At 46.0% G+C, this 20,728-nt stretch overlaps 6 protein-coding genes across 6 annotated transcripts; 5 read left to right on the top strand and 1 right to left on the bottom strand.

Annotated features, from left to right (window-relative positions):
• Positions 1-1,232: 1,232 nt before the first annotated feature.
• Positions 1,233-1,792, top strand: N7471_010658 (uncharacterized protein; the record flags this gene model as incomplete). Its single annotated transcript, XM_057283377.1, has 2 exons — positions 1,233-1,747; positions 1,768-1,792. 2 exons carry the CDS (start codon positions 1,233-1,235, stop codon positions 1,790-1,792), a joined length of 540 nt encoding a protein of 179 aa, XP_057132356.1.
• Positions 1,793-9,356: 7,564 nt separating this feature from the next.
• Positions 9,357-9,969, top strand: N7471_010659 (uncharacterized protein; the record flags this gene model as incomplete). Its single annotated transcript, XM_057283378.1, has 3 exons — positions 9,357-9,400; positions 9,456-9,567; positions 9,619-9,969. The coding sequence occupies 3 exons, from the start codon at positions 9,357-9,359 to the stop codon at positions 9,967-9,969; spliced, it is 507 nt and encodes a 168-aa protein (XP_057132357.1).
• Positions 9,970-10,716: 747 nt separating this feature from the next.
• Positions 10,717-11,077, top strand: N7471_010660 (uncharacterized protein; the record flags this gene model as incomplete). The annotated part of the gene is made up of 2 exons (XM_057283379.1): positions 10,717-10,895; positions 10,966-11,077. The coding sequence occupies 2 exons, from the start codon at positions 10,717-10,719 to the stop codon at positions 11,075-11,077; spliced, it is 291 nt and encodes a 96-aa protein (XP_057132358.1).
• Positions 11,078-16,328: 5,251 nt separating this feature from the next.
• N7471_010661 (uncharacterized protein) lies at positions 16,329-16,703 on the top strand (the record flags this gene model as incomplete). The annotated part of the gene is made up of 1 exon (XM_057283380.1): positions 16,329-16,703. One exon carries the CDS (start codon positions 16,329-16,331, stop codon positions 16,701-16,703), a length of 375 nt encoding a protein of 124 aa, XP_057132359.1.
• Positions 16,704-17,295: 592 nt separating this feature from the next.
• N7471_010662 (uncharacterized protein) lies at positions 17,296-18,041 on the bottom strand (the record flags this gene model as incomplete). The annotated part of the gene is made up of 2 exons (XM_057283381.1): positions 17,296-17,924; positions 17,993-18,041. The coding sequence occupies 2 exons, from the start codon at positions 18,039-18,041 to the stop codon at positions 17,296-17,298; spliced, it is 678 nt and encodes a 225-aa protein (XP_057132360.1).
• Positions 18,042-19,491: 1,450 nt separating this feature from the next.
• N7471_010663 (ankyrin repeat domain-containing protein) lies at positions 19,492-20,472 on the top strand (the record flags this gene model as incomplete). The annotated part of the gene is made up of 1 exon (XM_057283382.1): positions 19,492-20,472. The coding sequence occupies one exon, from the start codon at positions 19,492-19,494 to the stop codon at positions 20,470-20,472; it is 981 nt and encodes a 326-aa protein (XP_057132361.1).
• Between the last annotated feature and the right edge of the window lie 256 nt (positions 20,473-20,728).

The following is a 20,728-nucleotide window of genomic DNA, read 5'->3' on the forward strand; positions in this document are numbered from 1 at the left end:
GCAATGCCAGTAATAACCGAAATTATCTTCATTGGGCCGTTTATAATTTTTATGTTCAAATTTTATTTAGTCTCGTCATCCCTATTTTTATACCGGTCCGTGAAGCACTGTCAACTTTAGGCCTTCTAGCAAGTTCTATGTTTAAAGAACCAGAGGACGTTATATGTTGAGGCCAGTGTAAAGTAATAAATGAAGATAGCGATAACTTTCACGCCTCTCGTGCATTTATACTACAAAACACCGACCGTTTGATACTTTTGCGGAGGTACAAAGCAAGGTAAAACCTCCAGAGCCTCTTTTTCGTTAACTATCTATCCCCTTCTCCCGAGAGTTTCCCACCGAATCCTGGAAAGAACACTCGATTTACGTCCAAAAATGCAACATCTGTTACAAACTTAGAACATCGGGGATGTCCTTCTGATCCCCAGCTTTTATAGGTCTAAATAGTAGCTCCATAGCCTGAAAATCTGAACTATGAAGACCTACAGTCTCTACAAAGTCCTTGGGCGAGACTATCAATAAATAGGAAAATAGCTTTGGTCCTGTACAAACATATCCGACGCGTACTGTACCCCCTTTTTGCACAGTATTTTGTCAACCTTACGCTGTTCACAACCTACCGGCGTTCTTCTACTGTAGAGGGTAGGGGTAGTAACGAGCCTGACCATGTCTTCCCTCCCACAGGATCTGTGGTACTTGGTCTGCATGAAACTTGTCGCAGCTGACCAATGGCATGAATTAATTGCACTTTTTGACACTTGCCGGTTAATGCGCGGTTTGGGATTCTACTGCTATGTAACTTTTTAGCCCCAGAAACGAGATGCTACCCTGGACTAACTGACCACAGAGTCGATTCTCCTATTTGCTCCAGGATGAAAGGAAGAACCATGAGCCCGCGGAGGTATTCAAACGGCAATTGAGGATCTCAGAGAGAATCAAAATTGTTCAATTTAGAAGTCAGGTCTTTGGTCACGGCAATCCCAGCTTCCTCTATTCACATTCACAAGGCCACTTATGTTTTGTCAAGGATGCAACCATACATGTTCTTTCGACCCATGACGAAGAGTGTCGCATGTTCAAACCTCCAGGAGGCCTGGATCTTACAAACTTATGTCTTGAATTGCTGCATTACAGTGATTCTATCCTCACGGTTCTCCAGGTTGACGAGCGTAGCAGGGAATACACTTTGTGGACAGTTCAGCAGCTTGGGAAACTCCTGGTGGCCGGCCAGAATGTCCGCTCTTCATGGATCACCTGTCGTTCGTAACACAAATGACTATCTTTTCTGTTTGCTTCCTGGGGCTCAGGAGGCATCTGTTCGGGTCTTTTCTTTGAGCGATCCCGCAATCCCACACTTTTCCCAGTCTCTCGGGACCTTCACTATCGGTGACATGGGCCGCACATCATGCTGTTTTGTCCATGGTCAAAATTTCTACTACATCCGTCGGATCTTTGACGCACGCGAGCGTAATACGATTTTTTATCATGGGGTTCGCATTTTCATTGATGATAACCACGTGCGCTCAGAGACTCTGCACCTGAATGAGGTCGACTGCGGACAAGACCGGCCGGAGTTTGCCGAGCTGTCCATTCGCGCAAGTCCAGAGCAGGGCAAATTCACACTCTTCGACATAGTATACTTGCCAAGCAAGAACATAGGACTCGACCCTCGAACTGAATGGAGATGCTTCTCACAGACTATGCCTTTAACAACTGACCGCCGATCTACGCTGCAAGAGCGAAAGGGGTATTCTCAGTATTTCACAGATACGGCATCGGCATCAGTCTTTGACTATATGTCTTGGACTGTCTCTAGGATACTGACGGATCGCTCGGGACATTCGCTTCTTTGTGCCATGCCTATGACTGAGTCAGCACCCTTCAAGACGGCAACTTGTAGACAGCTGAGCCGGAATCGATTTGCAACAGTTATGTCGTGTGCGAATAAGATTGTCTACACGGAGCAATCCGTCCACAATTCTCACGGGGAACATTCCAGTTCAACTCAACCGAAAAAATACCGTTTAATAGAATTCTGATTTCACGGATGCCTCCGTACATAATAGTGAGGAGAGAGGTCTAATCAATACGGTCGTGAGAGCCAAAAGTGTTGAAATAGTACACTGAGGGACTATACAGCATGTAGAAGGAGTATCTTTCGCAAAGATAAATGGAACTATGAATATAGTGCCAGAAATGGAATTGTAAAACTGTCTAATCTCTTCATACATAGAAAGAAGCCCATATTTATAGGCTTCTTCTTCTCCCCCTGGAATCTATCAATTTGTAAAGGAAACAGAAAGAAGAGCGGTGATAGCACTGAATGTAGCCCGAATTGAAATGACACCCTGTGATACAACAAACTGGCGGTTGTATACAGTAATTAGTGGTGTAGACGGCAAGCTGCATCAACGCGCTAATCTCGATTCCGTAGGACCTCGAAGCTCTTGGCATGGGGGTTGCATAGTGATTCGTAATGTAGAGAGCATGCCGAATTAGGGTTAGCGTTGAAAGCTCCATGTTAATTACTGACAATTAACCTGGATTCTCAACAAAAAGCATGAAGCGTATTTCATACATTGCGGGACCGGCTATGAGCAGAATATATATCCCGTTCATGCTCCCGAACCCAGTGACAATTTCATCCTGTGCAATGCCTTGTAACCGATCCTGAGCTCCCTTCGTGCGGTGACTAAACCAAAAATGTATCTATTTAATGCTTGGAAAGCCTCGCTCCAGGGTCGAGCATGAGGTAACTAGGGTTGGAATGACCTATCACCAAGTGATAATACCACACATTACTCAAGTTTTACATACCTGGTGAGTGCGATGTGCTCGACTTGTGAGTTGTGATCTACACTATCAATATCTTAGATAATTTTCCTAATTCAATAATTAATATATATATTCACGCTCTCAGCCACGTAATTTCCGATACCGTGATGCAGCAGCCCTTATATTTCCTTGAAATTACTATATAATGCTGAAAAGCCTTATCAATCGCTATCGACAAGCAAAGAAATAATATAAAAATGTGGTTGTAAGATATCAAGTTACAACCTATCGCATTTAGTATGGTGTTTTAGAGTGTCCAGCTGGCTTACATGTCCAGCTCGCTTACAGAATACGTTAGACAGATATATATATAATTAGACAGATTAGTGTGTTCAGTAGCTGGTATCACGCTATTCTACCTGTCCCCTATATTTCCTAGACTTGGATTTATAGACGATATTTTTCTAGGGCTCGAAACCTCCATTCGGCGCAATCGGCAGCCCTGCGAGGAAACCTCGGTCATGGATTCGATAAATTTTTTTGATGGTGTGTTAACGTCGTTGGTGCTAAGAGGGGGAGAGTGCAGACGGACACTTCTGTCACGCACTGTTTAGCTTTAGCGAAAATATAGCACAACCATATTTCGAGATCGATTTTACCGGTCCGCTTAGACCGGGGCACATGTGGTGCTCCGGAGAAACGTATATTTTAAGATTAATAGTTCCGCAATTCCATGACAGAGTATAACGACCTAGCAGCACCCTAGTTGCCCTAAACAAAGAGTCTAGCCAGTGATTTTCCGAGCAAGATTACGTGGGGAACTTTTCCACTATGAAATGCACATCAAGACCCATGTCATTTGGGTGGAAATGGAAATTCTTTGATATGAAGATAATAATATTATTATTGATTTATTATCGCAATGATTCAACGCTATATATGTGCCTTTTCTAGCGTGTTTTTCGAAGTATCTTCACTTCCAGCGTTGAGGGCGAGAAACGGCTGCGGGGGGAGGAAGCTATTGATACAATAGTCTACCGAAATCTCATTTTGAGGAAAGACTGGGTTTAAAGTACGAATGGGAATGACTCCGTCCCGGATGTACAACCGTATTCACAACTGGTAATGCAATTGACTACGCATGCGCAAATCACAGGTCGAGCGTTTCAAAATAGCACGGGAAATGAAGAAGATCAGAATTCGAGTGCGTGTGGATGGCGAATCGGATAAAACCATATCTGAATCCCAAAATAATCTAGAACAAAAACAGGCCAACCTTTATATTCAGCCAATCGGGTAGTGAATCCTCGCCCTTAAACAGGCAATCTGAAGAACCTGGCATTGGCAGGCAAACGTTTCTGAACTTCCAACAGTCTTCTTCCCTAAAATAGACCATAGATGCCTCGTGGTAAAGAGCATACCCCAAGTAGTCACAATGAACATTCTTGCCACCAATAATGGCGCAAATGTGAAATTTTCCGGTAACTATCTGCAGGAGCGGAAAAGATGATCGCAATTTGGAAAAGTATGCTTGCAGTTCAGATGATTTTTGGTATTCATTGTCGACGACCGCGACAGGATTTCCGTATGCACCATCGTCGGAAAAGCGCAGCACTTTGACAAGATCTGCAACGGTACCGTCGAGTAAGTGGAAAGGCCACTTGTCGAACGAATCTGGTGCTTTTTATCCAGATAATGCATTGTCTCCAAGGATACTCGTAGCTCAACCGTAGTGGACAATACATTACGGATAGACCGAAATTGCTCCCGTATATCATGATTGCAAGTTTCATTTTTCATCAATCTCAGGCTCTCGCTGGAACCATCGAACGTAAAATGTATGTTAAAACATATTATTGATGAGAGTTGATTGTGTGTTGTTGTGTTGTGTGTTAGAGGCTGGTAGCCAGGTAAATATGTATGTATGCACGTGCGCCCTGGTGACTATCTCAGTGACCGGGATAACTATTCACTGGGGCCCCAGACCCAGTTCTGGGTCGAAATCCTTAACCCAGACCTATTAACCCACCACAAAGCCCCCATACATGGAGCTCCGATCCTACCGCTTCCCCGAAATTTGTCGAAGTAGTGAATCCATCAGCTCTCTACGCAGCTTCACCCTGACTCACGAAATCGGCCTGAATGGTATCTTATCTCATTCAACACTATATGGTACCCTCGCAATGACGTATACTGGCAAACAACTCTATCGCTCACACTTTGAAGGGGGGAACGTTGTCGGGGAGTTTTCTGATGGTACTCTCGTCATTCTCACTAAAGAGAGGATTTCTCTGGTTGGATTGTTGTCCCATATCAAAATTACGAAGAATGGAAAGATTGAAGCCCGATTTGAATGCGACGAATTCTTCTGCAGTGCTTTGATATTTCTGGATACATATATTGTCATCGTGGACCGAGACTTGGACAACCGAAGCAGGCCATGTCGATTCGGTATACGGACAAAAGCAGGCGAGTTAATTTATGAATTACGCTTAGGCGCTCAATACCTCACACAGGAAGTACGCATCTTTGAGGAAGGTTACAATATTGTTTTTCACACGAAAGACTTGTTGGAAGCTACGGTTTGGAATTTTGGCGAGACTAGCCAACTTCCACTGCTGCCTCAGGTAGATCGCTGTTGCCGGGGTCATAGCGACACAACTTTCCACTAATCAGCGAGCAGAGAACCACATTCCAGCAGTGGACGGGAGAGATCGGGGCGAACCAGTCACTGAACAATCACTCTAACAAAATTGCAGTCTTGGTGAAATTTACATTCCGGCCATCTCACCTGGAATGACAGCAACAAGGAACTATCGTTATATGTAATCTCATACACAATACCTTCTGAGCTTCATCCCCATCTAGGTTTTACTGTGAGACCAGGTCAAGTAAGTGTTGCCATACTTTCCAGTTACTCGTTGCTGATGCAGGCTTTAAGAACAGGACGGCACGCCCACCGAGAAGCATCTGCTTCGCATTTCGAAAAGATAATTATGACCGACGCACGGGATATCTACAGACTGATTTTTTTGTATTTCTTGCGAAAGTGCTTGCTTCTGCAGCAGCTGGAACAATTCGGAAAAAAAAGACCGAAAATCCTACCTTATCAGCATGACCGTATCCTCGCTCCTTTTCTTTCTCTCTTACTCTTTCTTTTTTTGCCCTACAGTCCGCGATCATCTCTTTCGAAAACTTGGTCACCAGGAAACTCTTTTTCAAGAACTTCTAATCCCGTACAAAGTTAGAATCTATTACACTTGTCACCTTCAACACCCTGCTCACGGACCTGTCTGTGCTGACACTATATCTAGGTTACATTCTTCCATGGTCTCTCCACTGTTTCACCTTATAGCCTGTTTCTGTATCTCACAAGAGAAGCTGTGAGTGTCACGATTCAATATGATACTTTAGGTGACGAAACTAAATGCGGCAAGAAGCAGACGAAAAAGAGGCATCCCATTTCTCCCTCGTTATAGACACCTGTTCAGCAAACATGATGCAAATCGCAACTGTCCTTATTTGTGCATCGTGTGAAAGGGTTGTTGTCACCATTGGCGAAGGCAGCTGGAAGCGCGTCGTCGACGAAAGTCATTCGCTGAAGCGCGTGATGTTTACCACGGTAGTTTTGTGTTGGCAATGTGGGCAAACGCAATCGACGTGTCCCGTCAGAGGCATTGGGAGGCTAATGACTGCGCAACTATTTGCGGACTCACCCGCTCTGGACACAGTAGCATCATCTTTTGCCCCCGGTGCAGATGGTATATTCTGGCACGCGTATGTCGATGATCCTCCACGTGAGAGCGTCCTTGGAGCGAGTATACCTCCGCTAGGTAAAACCCGGCTTCCGATCGTCGGGATTAGTAGGATTGAGGAAGGGCTTGTTGGAAAATATCAGTATGTTGGTCGTGAGAACACTGGGGATTGTGGAGATTTTTTCAGCTCGGACATGACGGAGTAGCAAACCAAGACGTTTCCGTTGTCGCTGTCGCGTAAGTTATCAAGAATATGAAATTTCTTTCTGAAAGCTATGATGACATGCGGCAGCGCACCTACGATTTTAATGGCAGAATAGGTTCATTCGACGTAACAGGATCTGAATTCTGTCTCTCATGCGTTGCTCATTTTCGTTATACTTGCGTTTTAAGAAGTACCTTAGTGACGTAGTCCGGTAATATCGACCTGAGATTATAAGTAATTAAGAAATTTGACATTCCCGGCCCCTGTGACGCTGGAGCGAGAAATACTTCTAGTCCCTCGGTGTGTATTCTGTATTATTGATATGAAAGTAGATAGTATCCAATTGGAGAGGCAGATGATAATCCATGACATATTTCTCTACGATAATAGTTTCATTCTTCTGCATCCTTCACGGAGAGAATCCGGCAGCTGGAACATGAAAAACACGTCCTCGCAGTAGATCTTGAAACTACTGAAGCTCGCTTGGCAGAGCTGCTGTGCAAAGACATAGAGTGGCGGGAAAAAACCTGCAGTCTCCAACAAGAGCTGCAGATATGCAAATCCTCAATTGAACATCTCGAGTGCGAGCTGGAACGGGCGAGAGGAGGAATAAAACTGAATGATGAGAGCCCTCATATCCCGGTATGCGGACAATAGCGGTTAAAACTCAAGGTCACATAGACTATACTCAATGGATGGTTTTTAACAATCTCTCGGCACGGGGCTGAAGATTTCTGATCAATATCTGAGGGTTATGATACACTCTACCAGTTCGCCGTACTACACCCGCCCCCCCCCAAAGCAAGCTACCGCTGTCAACAAATCTTCTTATTCATGAAAGCAACACAGATTGAAAACGGTGCTTTTTGCATTTTCAAGTAGCTTGGAAATCTTCCCCTCGGCTCGTTGCGGCTTTTGATTGCTTTCCTTTGATAGATTGTTAGGCCGTGGCGTAGAAAGAATTGGTAGGGAAAACTAACATGGAAGTTATTGTGTTGCGGAAAGTACAGCTCTTGAGAGGAGACCCGTTCAGGTGAGAGCGCTCGCGATCTCCTGGTGTGGTCCGTATGAAGATTCTCTTCTTCCATGGCGGAAAGAAGTAAGGCGATGTGGGAGGTAATGTTGTCTCCACGTTCGGACGAGCGAGACTGGGCTTTCGTCAAAGCCAGGTGCAGCTTCTGTGTGTAATTCTGGACTCGACGGATACTTCTGGAGCTTGTCATATCGGATTTCCTTGACGATGGCTTGGGTTTTGACAGAGAATCAGGCTTGTGGTCGCTGCAATGGAGGACGACAAGCTTTTATTAATCTTCAAGTAATGGCGTCGCAAACCAATTGGCAATGATCAATTGGTCAGATGTCTAAAATCGTGCATATTCACCTCTTTACGCTCAGACAGATTTCGGTTTATTTGGATAGGCTCAAGGACCTTACATAGCCAGTCAAGAAATGCAAATTCAACTTCATTCCTGCCGTTACATAGTGTACCATCAACTTTCCTCCACATCTATACGATCAGAAACTGCGAACCTTCATTGACGCAAGTTTGCACTGCTCAACTCTACTGGACGAGAATCAACGCTTCCAGCAAACGGTTCGTCCTCTCCCTCTGACGTTGGCCGCTCTCCTGCTTTAGCTTGCTTCACCAGCGAATTGATCAATGCTTCGACAGATTTTGGTTCCCATTCGTCCGACGACATCCCTTGCCCTTTCAGGATGTAGTCCACCGCAGCTCCAAAGCTTCGATTGACGGTATATACAAGTTCGGCCACTTTCGAAGTCTCGTGCAATTCTTTGTTGGTCTCACGGTGTGACTGCCGTTCTAAAGCAAGCTCATGCTCATATTTTGCGATGATCTTTTCCGCCCGAACACAACGTGTGTTGAGGTGCGCAATGGTGCGAAGAATTTCCTGAACCCGGTCAGCTAACCCAATAGGAAGCTTCTTTAGTTAAATAGAGAAATTACCGAGGTGTCCATCTCTAAAGTTTTGGGGGATGGGGTAGGAGGTCGATAGCTGCCCACCGAGTTTGGAAAAAATTTGGTTTTCCATGTTGTGTGTGGATATATATATACATATGTATGCAACAAATACCCAAATTGTATAACAAACTGGGGTGGATGAAGTGGTCAAGTTGTTCCAAAATTCAACTGGACGATAACTGGGACTTCTAAATACCCCTGAATTTCTTGTTAACCCCGTATTCATCTAATTGAACTTTGGACTGATCAACTTGTTAACCCCAATGTTGATGTTATGGGTGGTTTGACTGTGGTCGCATATCCACATCTGCGCCCTCACCAAAAAAAACTCCGGATTTCTAATCGCATAAACCTCCACTAATACTGGTCGAATTAACTATTAATTGGAACTATACAAAATTCACTACGAGGAATATAACCCCTGATAGTCTGAGCATGATCCGACGCCAACTACAAAAACGAGTGGTGGTCTGAAAATTAAAGCGAGTGGCCGTGGACCCACTTTTCTTCTCCCATATAAAAATGAAAAGCCCTAATCCGAGTCACGGTGACTCCCCCTCCCCCATGGGATAGGTGTTATTTAAATGGAGAAGCGGAGGATAATCCACGAAATATTTTTCTACGGCAATATTTTCATTTGATGAATTCATGTTCGTTTGAGATGAAGGTATCTGGGGCCAGCGGGTGCGTTCCATCCACGGCCGGGTGGCCTCCACGCTCTGAAGGCGCGTCGTGGTAGAATCGGCTGTGGCCTCCTCGGCCTGGAGCCGCGCCCGCTCCCGCTGGTGGACGGATGCTATGTGGGCATCTACGGCCGGGCTCTGAGCCATAGGTCGGACGGACTGACCCTGGTGAATCACCGTCCAATACTGTCGGGACGAGCTCTTCGACCAGGTCTGTAGGTAGACATCGTCATAGAGGCCATTGGCCTGACGGGAGGAGGCGCGCTGCTGCTGGAGATGCTCCTGGGACAAGTGGCGGCGGATGAGGTCCCAGCTAACCGTGCGGTAAGGGCACCGATGGCATGCATACCCAGCGAGGAGCTGCAAACGAGTATCGGCCGGGGAGCCGTCCGGTCTAGGAGAAGCACCTGCCGGTTCCTAGAAACGAACTTGGTGGTCTCGCAGACGGGTGGTGAGGCCTTTGCGGAGAGGCAACGGCACGCGGTGCTTACTGTGAAGGTGCTAGGTTACCTGCGAACCTCGTGGACGTATTGCACAGCGGCATCGCTGGCAAAGGATGAGATTCTGTGACTGCTCCCAGATGAGGCCACACGCTTCAAACACGTCGTCGATAGACTTAGGACTTGCCATCGCCAACGATTAGAATTGGGGACTGAAGTGCAATGCATCTCCACTAGACACGGCCAGGGGCAAAGGCACACGGCGTATAGGAGATTATCGATGTCAAATAATCTGTGGGGAAGGCGCGTGGGCCGATCAGGAGAACGACTAATGGGGTACGCGACGCGCACTAGAACAGTGGGTCTTTACGCGCGTTGAGCTAATAAGAGGGCGGAAGGTGGAAAACTAATTAGTTCCGCGACGCGCATAAGGGGATGGTGAGGGAATCTAATGCGTTCCGCGATACGTATTACCACGTAGAAAGAGTATGTACAAAAAATGACGGATCCAGGTATAGCGTCGGGGGCAGCACAGCTAGCGGAGAAAGTGTCGAGTGACTCGAATATGGCAGTGCTTCCAGACGAGGCAACAATGACAATTGGGAGCAGGGTGCCATCGCTCCAACAGCAGCTCAGGAAATCACCCAGGCTCAAGTGCCACCCGGGTTCAAATGCCACCCGGGTTCAAAGTGCCACCCGGGCTCAGTACGTTACATACTAAAACACGTATCAGGTGTAATTATATTTTCAACAGGTATAAAACCCATACCTAAAGCCTCAAACTATTTTCCCTATCAAATATTCCGTTTTTCATCTTCACAGACCCCGTTTGCTCTCTTGTATTTCTTCAACCATCTACATATCTTGTTGAAACGAAATGAACACCGAACCGCCCTACTACAGCCACCCAAACAGTGAACTGAACATTGATGTGAGCGAGAGCCCGAATGAAGAAGCCGAGAGCTCGAATGAAGAAGACGAGAGCTCGAATGAAGAAGACGAGAGCTCGAATGAAGAAGATCCCCCGCATCCTCATTCTTGCACCTGTCAGCCCGAGTACGTGTTGTCAGATAAATTTCTGCTGCTAATTCTTTCGATCTTGTCTTATTTTCTGATATTGCTCTAGTTCTAAATGCAAGTGGGTTGGCTGCGACCATGACGTATTCATGTGCAAAGACCACCTCATGCAACACATTAGGAATCACTTCCCCACCGAACACGATTCCAAGCCACAATGATCATGTATTATTACTTTTGCTTTTGCACATAAGTGGGGGCGGGGAGACTCCTGTGGTGCTGGGTGGTTGGGCGCTTGGTACGGGTACTTAGAGAAATAGGCTTTAGGATCTGATCATGAGCGACTGGGCTTTCTCTTGATTTGTTACTATCATTATTGGATGCCTTGTTTAACGAAGTAAGGGAGCACGCATATTGCTGTACTAGATCTCTCATTGAAATCACATCCTCAAGTGGTCTAGCTGCCACCTCATTTCTCTATTAAACCAGCCGGTAATACACCAGTGATACTACCTCCCTGCTTTCGCAACTCAAGCTCGTCGCCACCAATTTCCCGAACAATTTCAAACTTCCCCACGCTCCTTGAATATGCTATCAGTCTCCTCAAAAGGGCCGCAAATTCTGCCAAACATCTTCATTTTCCTCCTCCCGTGCTTGGATAGCATCTCTTGTATCAATAATCTTGATCGAATTGAAGACTCCGGATTCATGATGTGCGAGCATAGAGTTCGGGATCTGAGCAACCCACAATCTTGCCATTTGTTTTTACTAATATCTATATTACATTTAGTCTACTCGTACGCCTACCCGAAAGGTCTTTGACCAGCAGCGATTTGAAAGAGCCCAAGTCAAATCTATAGCGAACTCACGCCTTCCATTTCAGATCCTCCGGCATAAAGACTTTGAAGATCTAATTATAGAGGCTCAACTTTCTCAACAAAAGCTCACCCTTCTATCACCAAAGACCGCGCGGCGTCGGCTCCACTCAAGCGTCCATACAGAGCAGCAAAAGCTCCTTTCTCTTCTCCCAGCCGGAGCGAAGCTATCAATTGCCCTTGATTGTTGGACCTCACCCTTCTAACAGGCATTCATGGCAATCACAGGCTATTTTGTGGATATAAATTGGGATTATCATGAGATACTCCTAGGTTTCATACCAGTTCACGGCCAGCATACAGGCTCCCATCTCGCAGACGTTCTCCTTGAGGTTTTTCAGCAACAGCAGATTCCTAATCGAGTGATTGCGATTACTACAGACAATGCGTCAAATAATAAGACCTTGGTCGATAGTCTATGTGATTCAATCGAACGGTTGGAGCTTCCTAATTTCACTGAAATTGTACGGATTCCGTGTCTTGCTCATGTGATTCAATTGAGTCTGAAATATCTCCTTGGCCTAATGGAGGCTGATCCAAAAAACGATAAGACGGCAACAACATGGTCGGAAGAAAATGGGAGTGTTCTTCAGCAGGCAAAGAGACAGAAGGGAATCATTTATACGCTAGCTAAGGTAAAGTAACTGATGCCTTTAACAATTTTATCTAATACTAACTGCTACACTACTAGGTGCGGGCCTTCGCAGTTTTCATTGATGCCAGCCCACAGCGACGGGAGGCATTTCTGAATCTTCAAAGCGAAGAACCGAGGCTTGCCCCGATCCAGGATGTACGCACTCGGTGGAATTCAACATATCTTATGCTCCAGCGCGCCAATCGCCTTTCAGATAGCTACCAAAGATATTGCGCAGAGCATCAGCACCCAGAATTCCGGCTTGGTAAAAGCGAATGGCGGCAGATCGAATACTTGCTCCATATCACAAAGCCTTTCTACAAATGGACGGTTGGCCTATCAAAGATCAAGGCGACAACGATCCATGATGTGTTCCGGGTCTACAACCGACTGTTTACTCATTTTGAGCTGGCCCAGGCCCGACTTCGGCGAAAGAAAGTGCCTTGGAAAAAGGCCATGCTTAAGGCTCTGAGGCCGGAAATAAGAACTTAAGGGATATCTTAATACTGGTATGTTCAGATGATCATCATTATAACTTAACTAAGCTAATTATATATAGAACGGAGAGTCGTAAACCCATGCCATTTCTGGAAAGAGAATGAGTATAGATTTCCGACACTCGCAGCGGTTGCACGGGATGTCTTTTCTATCCCAGCTACTGGCGCCGGTGTTGAGCGCCTCTTTAGTACTGCTCGCGATATCTGCCATTATCGACGAGGCTCATTGAACGAAATAACAATACAGGATTTGATGATGCTTCGTTGTTTATCCAAATTTGATATTGAAAGTGAGGAAACTGGGGAGGATTTCCAACCTGAGGCTACCTTGAATCAGGACGAAAGGACTGAGGGTGATGAGGCAAGGGAGGCGGGACTTCCTGAGTGTACACCAGAGGCAATTAGCGAGGGTGAGGACGGTGATATCTCAGATGAAGCAGGAGAGATTGTTACCGATCAGGAGGCCGCTGAGGACTCAGATGATGATTCGGCACTACATCCATTGCCTATTATCGATACTACAAGTCAGGCACGCCCCCAAAGAGATCGTAAGCGGCGTAGGGATGAAGATCTATACGAGTATACTAGGTAGTTTAATCACAGTATAATATAATAACACTACTTTTTGACAGGAATTAATCCAGAATCATTCAATGCTACCTCCCACTGTAAGCTAAATACCCATTAATACAGGGCATTTCTGCATATCTTATGCAGGCCACGTTTTTCTACGTGTTTGCAGTGTTTATGTACAGTCCCATGGGAGTCCCATCAAAGTCCCATGGGAGCGGACTGGCACCTCCCTCCCATCTCTTGGCACTCCCATGGGAGTAGATGGGACTCCCATATGGTCCCATGGGACCAAATGATGGAGTTGGCAAGGTCTAACCTCCACTATATCACTATATTATCAGGAGGCCAGCTCAAGCAATACACAAAATGAATCAACGCCCTCGATCTTTCCGGATGGGCTTGAGGTCTTGCATGAATGCCTTGACGCAGTGTTTGATATTTGCTTTATTCATGGTCTGACCGGAGATCGCCGAACCACCTGGACATCTGATTAACAGTCAGAACCCTGGCCACAAAAGTTGCTTCCTTCGAGCATCAGCGGGGCTCGAATCTTGACCTATGGATACGATGCCTACTCTGTACGGAAAACCGTCGTGTCATCTGATCGAGTCCTTGACCACGCTACCAATCTTCTACACGACTTGACAGCTGATATATCGTCTTGCAATGCTTCTTCGAGGCCTCTGATTTTCATCGCCCATAGCTTTGGAGGTCTTGTTTGCAAAAAGGCGATCCTGGTTTCTCGAAAAAATCCTGAATCCCATCTTCAGAGTGTTTCCAATTGCACGAAGGCAATCATGTTCATGGGCACACCCCATAAGGGGTCTTGGATGGACGACTGGGCTAGGGTTATATATAAGCGGTGTTATACAACCCTTACTCATCCAGGTCATAAGCGTACAGGGACCTCTGCGCTTAAAGCACATCCGAAAGGGGGTACCTGTCGCTTAGAGGAAAGGAAGCGAGGAATCGACCAATTATTCCGTAATTTAGTAGGTGTTTCATAGCTTCATGAAGAGATAGAGAGAAATCGCTAATATTATTATGATCTAGCCGCGGGTACCAACAAAAGTCTTCACCAATGATTTTCTCCAGCGAAAAATTCTCAATTTTATTACCACCGCCCGTCTCCCATTTCGGATTATTGAATACCCTGAGTTCAAAGACCTCCTTGAAGCTGCCCAGCTCTCTGAATCCCGGCTTGATATTCCTTCTACGCGGACCATCAGACGGCTTTTAGACGACACTGTCCGGGAACAGCAAAAAAAGGTGATTAGTAAACTTCCAAAAGGAAGCCATCTCTCAATTGCACTTGACTGCTAGACATCTCCCTTTTCCCAGGCATTCATGGCAATAACTAGATATTTTCTTGATCAAGAATGGAATTACTACGAGGTTCTTCTTGGGTTTGAGCATCTCCAAGGATCGCATACCGGTGCTCATCTAAGTCAGAAGGTGATTCAAATACTCCAGGAGCATAATATCAATGATCGGGTATTATCACTTACCACGGATAATACATCGAATAACAACACCATGATGTTAGGTGTCCAAGAGATGGTTCAATCGCATGTTCTCAGTGAGACGTCTGTCTTCCGGATTCCATGTATTGCGCATGTTATCCAGCTGAGCCTAAAAGATCTACTTGGAAAGATAAAAGCGAATCCAACCAATAAGGAGGCGGAGTCTGAGTGGCCTGATGCACGTATGCAGTCACTACAGACTAACTCCCGGCGGCCAACAAGAGATATTGTGATAACCTTAAAGAAGGTGAATATATCGCCGCACTCTCTTTATAATGATACTAACAGATTATCGTTAGATTCGAGAGCTCGCTATCTTTATCAATGCTAGTCCGCAGCGCAGAGAAGCTTTTCTTACTCTTCAGACTACTGAGCCTAAGCTTGTTCCGATCCAAGATGGTCGCACACGCTGGAACTCCACCTTCCTCATGCTCAATCGTGCCAGGGAATTACAATCCGTCTCCTATCGGTACTGTATAGCATATCAACACGTTCAGTTCAAGCTTGATCAAGAGGAATAGCGCCAAGTCGAATATTTGCTTCTGGTCACTAAGCCTTTCTATGATTTTACTAGTGTATTATCAAAGACCAGAGACGTTACTGTTCACCATGTCTTCAGTATCTACAATCGGCTGTTTACCCATCTTGATGACGCTAAGAAGAAACTGAAACGTAAAGCTGCCCCATGGAAAAGGAGAATGCTTCAGTCGCTTCGATCGGCCAAGAGAAAGCTCTTAAAATACTACACTGCAACGGAAAATGAGCCATATGGCATAGTCTATGCGATTGCAACTATTCTCTGTCCGTCAAAAAAGCTTCGATACTTTGATAACGCGGATTGGAGGGGGAACAATGGGAAAGGGGAGGAAGTCGATTTTACGAAGCATTACCGGGAGGTTCTACAGAAGGAGTTCAAGCGATATCAGCAGCAATTTAGCCAGCAAACAGTACCGGCTGATAGCCAAGAAACCGTGGATGCCGCTCAAAATGAGCTTGAGCTATTATGTGAACCAGATACTGTGCTCCGAGCTGAAGTGGATCAGCGGGAAGATGAGTTGACACGTTATTTGGCCAAAGGCAAATATTCTCCCATTACTTATACCGTGCGAAAGCTAATTGATGCTACAGGGCTCACAAAGGGTAACCCTCGGCTCTTCTGGAAGGAACATGAGCGCGAGTATCCGATCCTTGCAAAGATTGCACGAGATATCCTCTCAGTTCCTGCGAGCGGTGCTGGTGTCGAGCGACTCTTTAATTGTGCTCGGGATGTCTGTCACTATCGTCGGGGACAGTTGAAGCCAGACACAATAAAAGGCCTAATGCTTCATCTCTTCTCGTCCAAGTTTGATCTTGAACAAACCGAACTAGAGATGATCAAAGGTTATTTGTCGGTCGGAGAGGTTGCAATGCTTGATCTGACAAGGAAGTCTGTTCCGCCGCTCAATGAAGTCGAACCGATCAGTGACAACGAAGACGAGGGTTGCGAAGCAGAAAGTACATTTGAGGATGACACAGATGAATCTGATAATAAGGCCGAAGAAGAGTTATCTGCCACGCAGTCCGTAGCTCAAACTAGGCAGATACAGCGGAAGCGGCGTCGAAGTAAGACCTCTGAGGCTCTAGATGATGCTGATAATGGTCTCCCACTTCCGGTGATGCCAATTGAGGAGAAGACGCAGGCTAGGCCAGGAAGGGTTCGGAAGAAACCTAAGTTACCGGAGGGATTTGAGATTGATAAGCTGTGATATTAGAAACTTAAAAAAGAAATCGAAATTTGGTCTAAATATTTATTCTAGAGATTTCATATGAAGAGAAACAGATAATCCTTTACATACTGGATACGCCAAAATACTACGAAAGGTTCACAATCTATACAGTCAGAAAAACCACAATGTTTAAATATCCATAGATAACCGCAAAAACCGCGGTTTTTTAAAGTGAAAACCACAGCCGCCCGCAGTGCGGTTTTGGTTATCCGCGGTTACCTATGGTTTTGCCGCAGCCTAGGTAGGGTTTACAAAAGCAGTAGGACAAAATAGCGAACCGGCCTTGACATAGCATTCGGTATGAATAACAATAAGAGACAGGATCATAATATCACGGCAACGCTGAGAAAGGGAATTAGGTCATTCTCTCCAGGGAATATCCATGCCATGGACGAGGCGGTTTTGAGCGCTCTGGACTTGTCTGCAGTGTGAATCACGAACTGAGAAATTATCGAGGCGCAGCCATAATGTGGACACTCTTGGAGATTTATGAACAGTGTAGAGGCTGGAAACAGAAATGTTGAATTCAGATAGTTCAATCCCATAGACGTCCACTTCATTCGGTAGGGTTCTAGACGGCACAACTGGAACGGATGATATGTCGATAAGATTCCACGTCGTGAACGTCTGGTATCTCGTTCGGATTTCCCCCCAATCCAGACTTATACTGAAAGTCATCGTACGAGAGACGCTCTCCATCCTCTCTAAAACAATATTGCCACACAATAATTTTGGAACCTTCGTCGACAGCCTCCTCAGCCATCAAACCTGCAGAGAATCCTTTGGCAAATAGCTTTCCCCGGAATGGTTGTACAGATCTTGTACCAACCAATGTCGCTGCGACATTCAACGGAAGTTCAAGGCCGGACACCTGGCGCTGACAGACGGGAAAATCACCCACCACCACTGCAGATCGAAACATATCAAACCACGGCGGCCGGTCGCTCGGCTTCACTTCTGTCAGTTTATAAGTAATACTAGACAAAAACTTCCCCGGTTCGCAGCTGGAAACATTTTTGAAAATAGTCTCACAAGTCGAGAGCGCCTGGTCCCCAGTGGAAGACCGAAGCCCGGCACCAAGCCAAGCAAATTGCTGGGCGGTATGTATAATAAACTCTTTGTGTCCCACTATCTGCAGCAGGCATTGCCCGCTCTTCAATTCTCCATGGAGTTGGCTGTCGGGGTTGCCGGAACAGCTCCCTGGGATCATGAAGATGATAAGTCAGTCTTAAGGAAGCGGAATAAGCAACAATGGAGAGGTATCATACTCTGATGCCGGGCATTAGGGGTGCGGATCATGGTCTTAATCATTTCCATGGTATCGAAGAAGCATTCCATGTCTGCTCCAGATATTGGCGGACGGTCAGCGCCTGCGCATGATGTACAGTTCCCGTTGTAGTTATAGCTCCCTCAATCGCTTGTTCTGCCGAGCATTCGTACTCTTGCTTCGCTGTGAAACCACACGGGTCCCATGAAATAGTGAGAGACAAAGTGCAGTTTCCAGTCTCTGGTAAAAGTTGGAGTTTCTCTCGGATCATCTCCATTTTCGCTGTTGTTTGCTTCAATTGTCTTTTTTCAACAATGTCCAAAAAAATCAATGCCGGAGTCAACGTGCAAGGGCGAGTGAAAGGCAAAAGAGAGAAGGCGGCCCCGGGGCGGAGGGGAAGCTCCTATTGGCACGGTTCTGATGTTAGGAGACGTGTACCGTTACTACGTGGTCATAACTCGTATCAATGTACAGGTTCGCAGAAGTACTGTGACATATCACTTTTCTATTTGGCAGATGACGTGGCCCCGTGAAAATCCCTCACGAGGCAGTCCAATTCTATCCAGGTTGATTGGGGGTCAAGCCCTCAACTTTTTGTTGACGCTGGGGCTTGTTTCAAGGGGGTTAGCCCGAGCGGGTACATCCGTTTTATCTTCGAACATGTTTATTGGTTGAGTCACGTAAGGCGGGAAAGAAAGTTAGACATGTCACCCAGACATCAAGAGACGATGTTGCTCGAAATAATTCAGTTGTCTGGCAAGCGAGTATTTTACTGCATCCAAATCAGTGATCTGAACAGCACAAGGATCGGAGATTTCATATTTCCGAGTCGAGAACTGATCGCCGATTTTGGATTTGGCGGATCAAAGTATCTCCGAGACAGGGTATAGTACCATACCGTATCAGTATATGGCCCATAATGTCCCCCCGTACCAAGCCTTGTAAAATAGAGGAAAGAAGTATCTGCAAAGACATTAGAAAGGCACATTCCACGATACTTTCATATGGCAAGCACTAAACGAGGTGGCTAGAATATTTACTACTAGAATCCTTCTTGTTCCCTGCGGAGTAGATCTGGGCGTGAGGTGTCTACGGCTTGCGATAGAAATGCTTCCGCTCAGAGGAGATTTCGGAGGGTCATGTTTCGCTGTTGTCACAATCCGTTTTATTGACCTTATTTATAATACTATTTCTGCCCCAATAAAGAATATATGATAAAGACAATTTTTGATGAATTTTATTACGCTGACTGCTGGATGTGGTGAATATTTCCTGGTCGTTGATCGGAGTACCTCTTCGATATTTCGGCACGGTTACTCCGCTCGCGACGGTATATATACGTTACTCTGTATGGGTCTACAACCAAGTGTTTGCAAATAGGCGGTGAGTTATCCCACCATCATTTCATCCTCGAGTCATCATGGTCATCGTGGCTAGTTGTTACTATTCCGCTTAGTGTTCTCTATCTAGGCTACTTTGCAAACAAGTTGCAATCCTGGAATGGCCTTCTTTCGTTTGCCAAATGAATTGCTGCTATCTGTCATGAACTGCTTGACATTGCAGAAGGACATGAATTCTTTCGCTCGAAGCAATGCCCGTCTCTACGACCTTCTCAATACCCATCTCTATAGATACAATGTGGAGCAATGTAGAAGCTCCGCTCTTGTGTGGGCTGCAAAGAATGGACAGGAGGAAACAGCCAAGAAATCGATAGCAGAAGGAGCCAATATTCAACTTGTATCTGAAGCCAATTGGACGCCGCTTTCATGGGCGGCCTGGAATGGAAATAAAGCGGTCGTTAAGTTACTTCTCGCAACGGATGGCGTCGATCCAGCCTCTCAAACCTCAAACAAAGAGACACCGCTATCGCTGGCGGCGTGGAACGGTCACAAGGAGGTAGTAACGCTACTTCTTGCGACACGGGGCGTTCAACCAGACTCCAGAACCTCAACCGGGGAAACCCCGCTATCTTTAGCGGCATGCAAAGGACATAAAGAGGTAGTCAAGAAGCTGCTTGCGACTGGCGGCGTGGACCCATTCACTCGGAATTCAAAGGGAGAGACGCCGCTATCACTTGCGGCAGGGACCGGACAGGAGAATGTGGTCAAGCTATTACTTGGAGTCGACGGCATCGATCCAGACACTAAGAATTTTCGGGGGGAGACTGCGCTATGCTGGGCGGCAGGCAATGGACACGAGGCGGTGGTCAAGCTATTACTTCTGGCTGGGGTGGACCCGGAATCTAAGGATTTCGACGGACGAACGGCCTTGTCGTTAGCGGCAGGAAAGGGATCTGCAAGCATCGTCAAGTTGCTACTCGCGGTGGAAGGGGTTGAACCAGACTCCGAAGACCAAGAGGGAATAACGCCGCTGTCATGGGCGACGATATACGAGCATAAAGCGGTGATTGAGATACTGCTAGCTACGAGGCGCGTCAACAAAGACGTCAAGACGCCCCGCCCTCGTCTGCGGATTCTATGACAAAATGAGATGCTAGTAATTGATACATACTCCCACTGATTTACGCGACAGGTAGCAATTTTTTAAATGCAAGCATGCGGATAAGAAAAAGGGTATTAGAGTAAATTTTCAATTGCAAGACGCGTAATTTTAAAGACGCCCTTTTATTAACTTGTCAAATATCTTACACTTCTCTTCTGACGAGTGGTTACATATCTTGCTCTTCCCGGAACAATTCGTCCCGAACCGCTTCTGACACGTCCTTATGATATTCCAG

The sequence above is a fragment of the Penicillium samsonianum genome, assembly GCF_028829775.1.
Source record: "Penicillium samsonianum strain IBT 33392 chromosome Unknown utg000006l_segment0_segment0, whole genome shotgun sequence".
Taxonomy (NCBI): domain Eukaryota; kingdom Fungi; phylum Ascomycota; class Eurotiomycetes; order Eurotiales; family Aspergillaceae; genus Penicillium; species Penicillium samsonianum.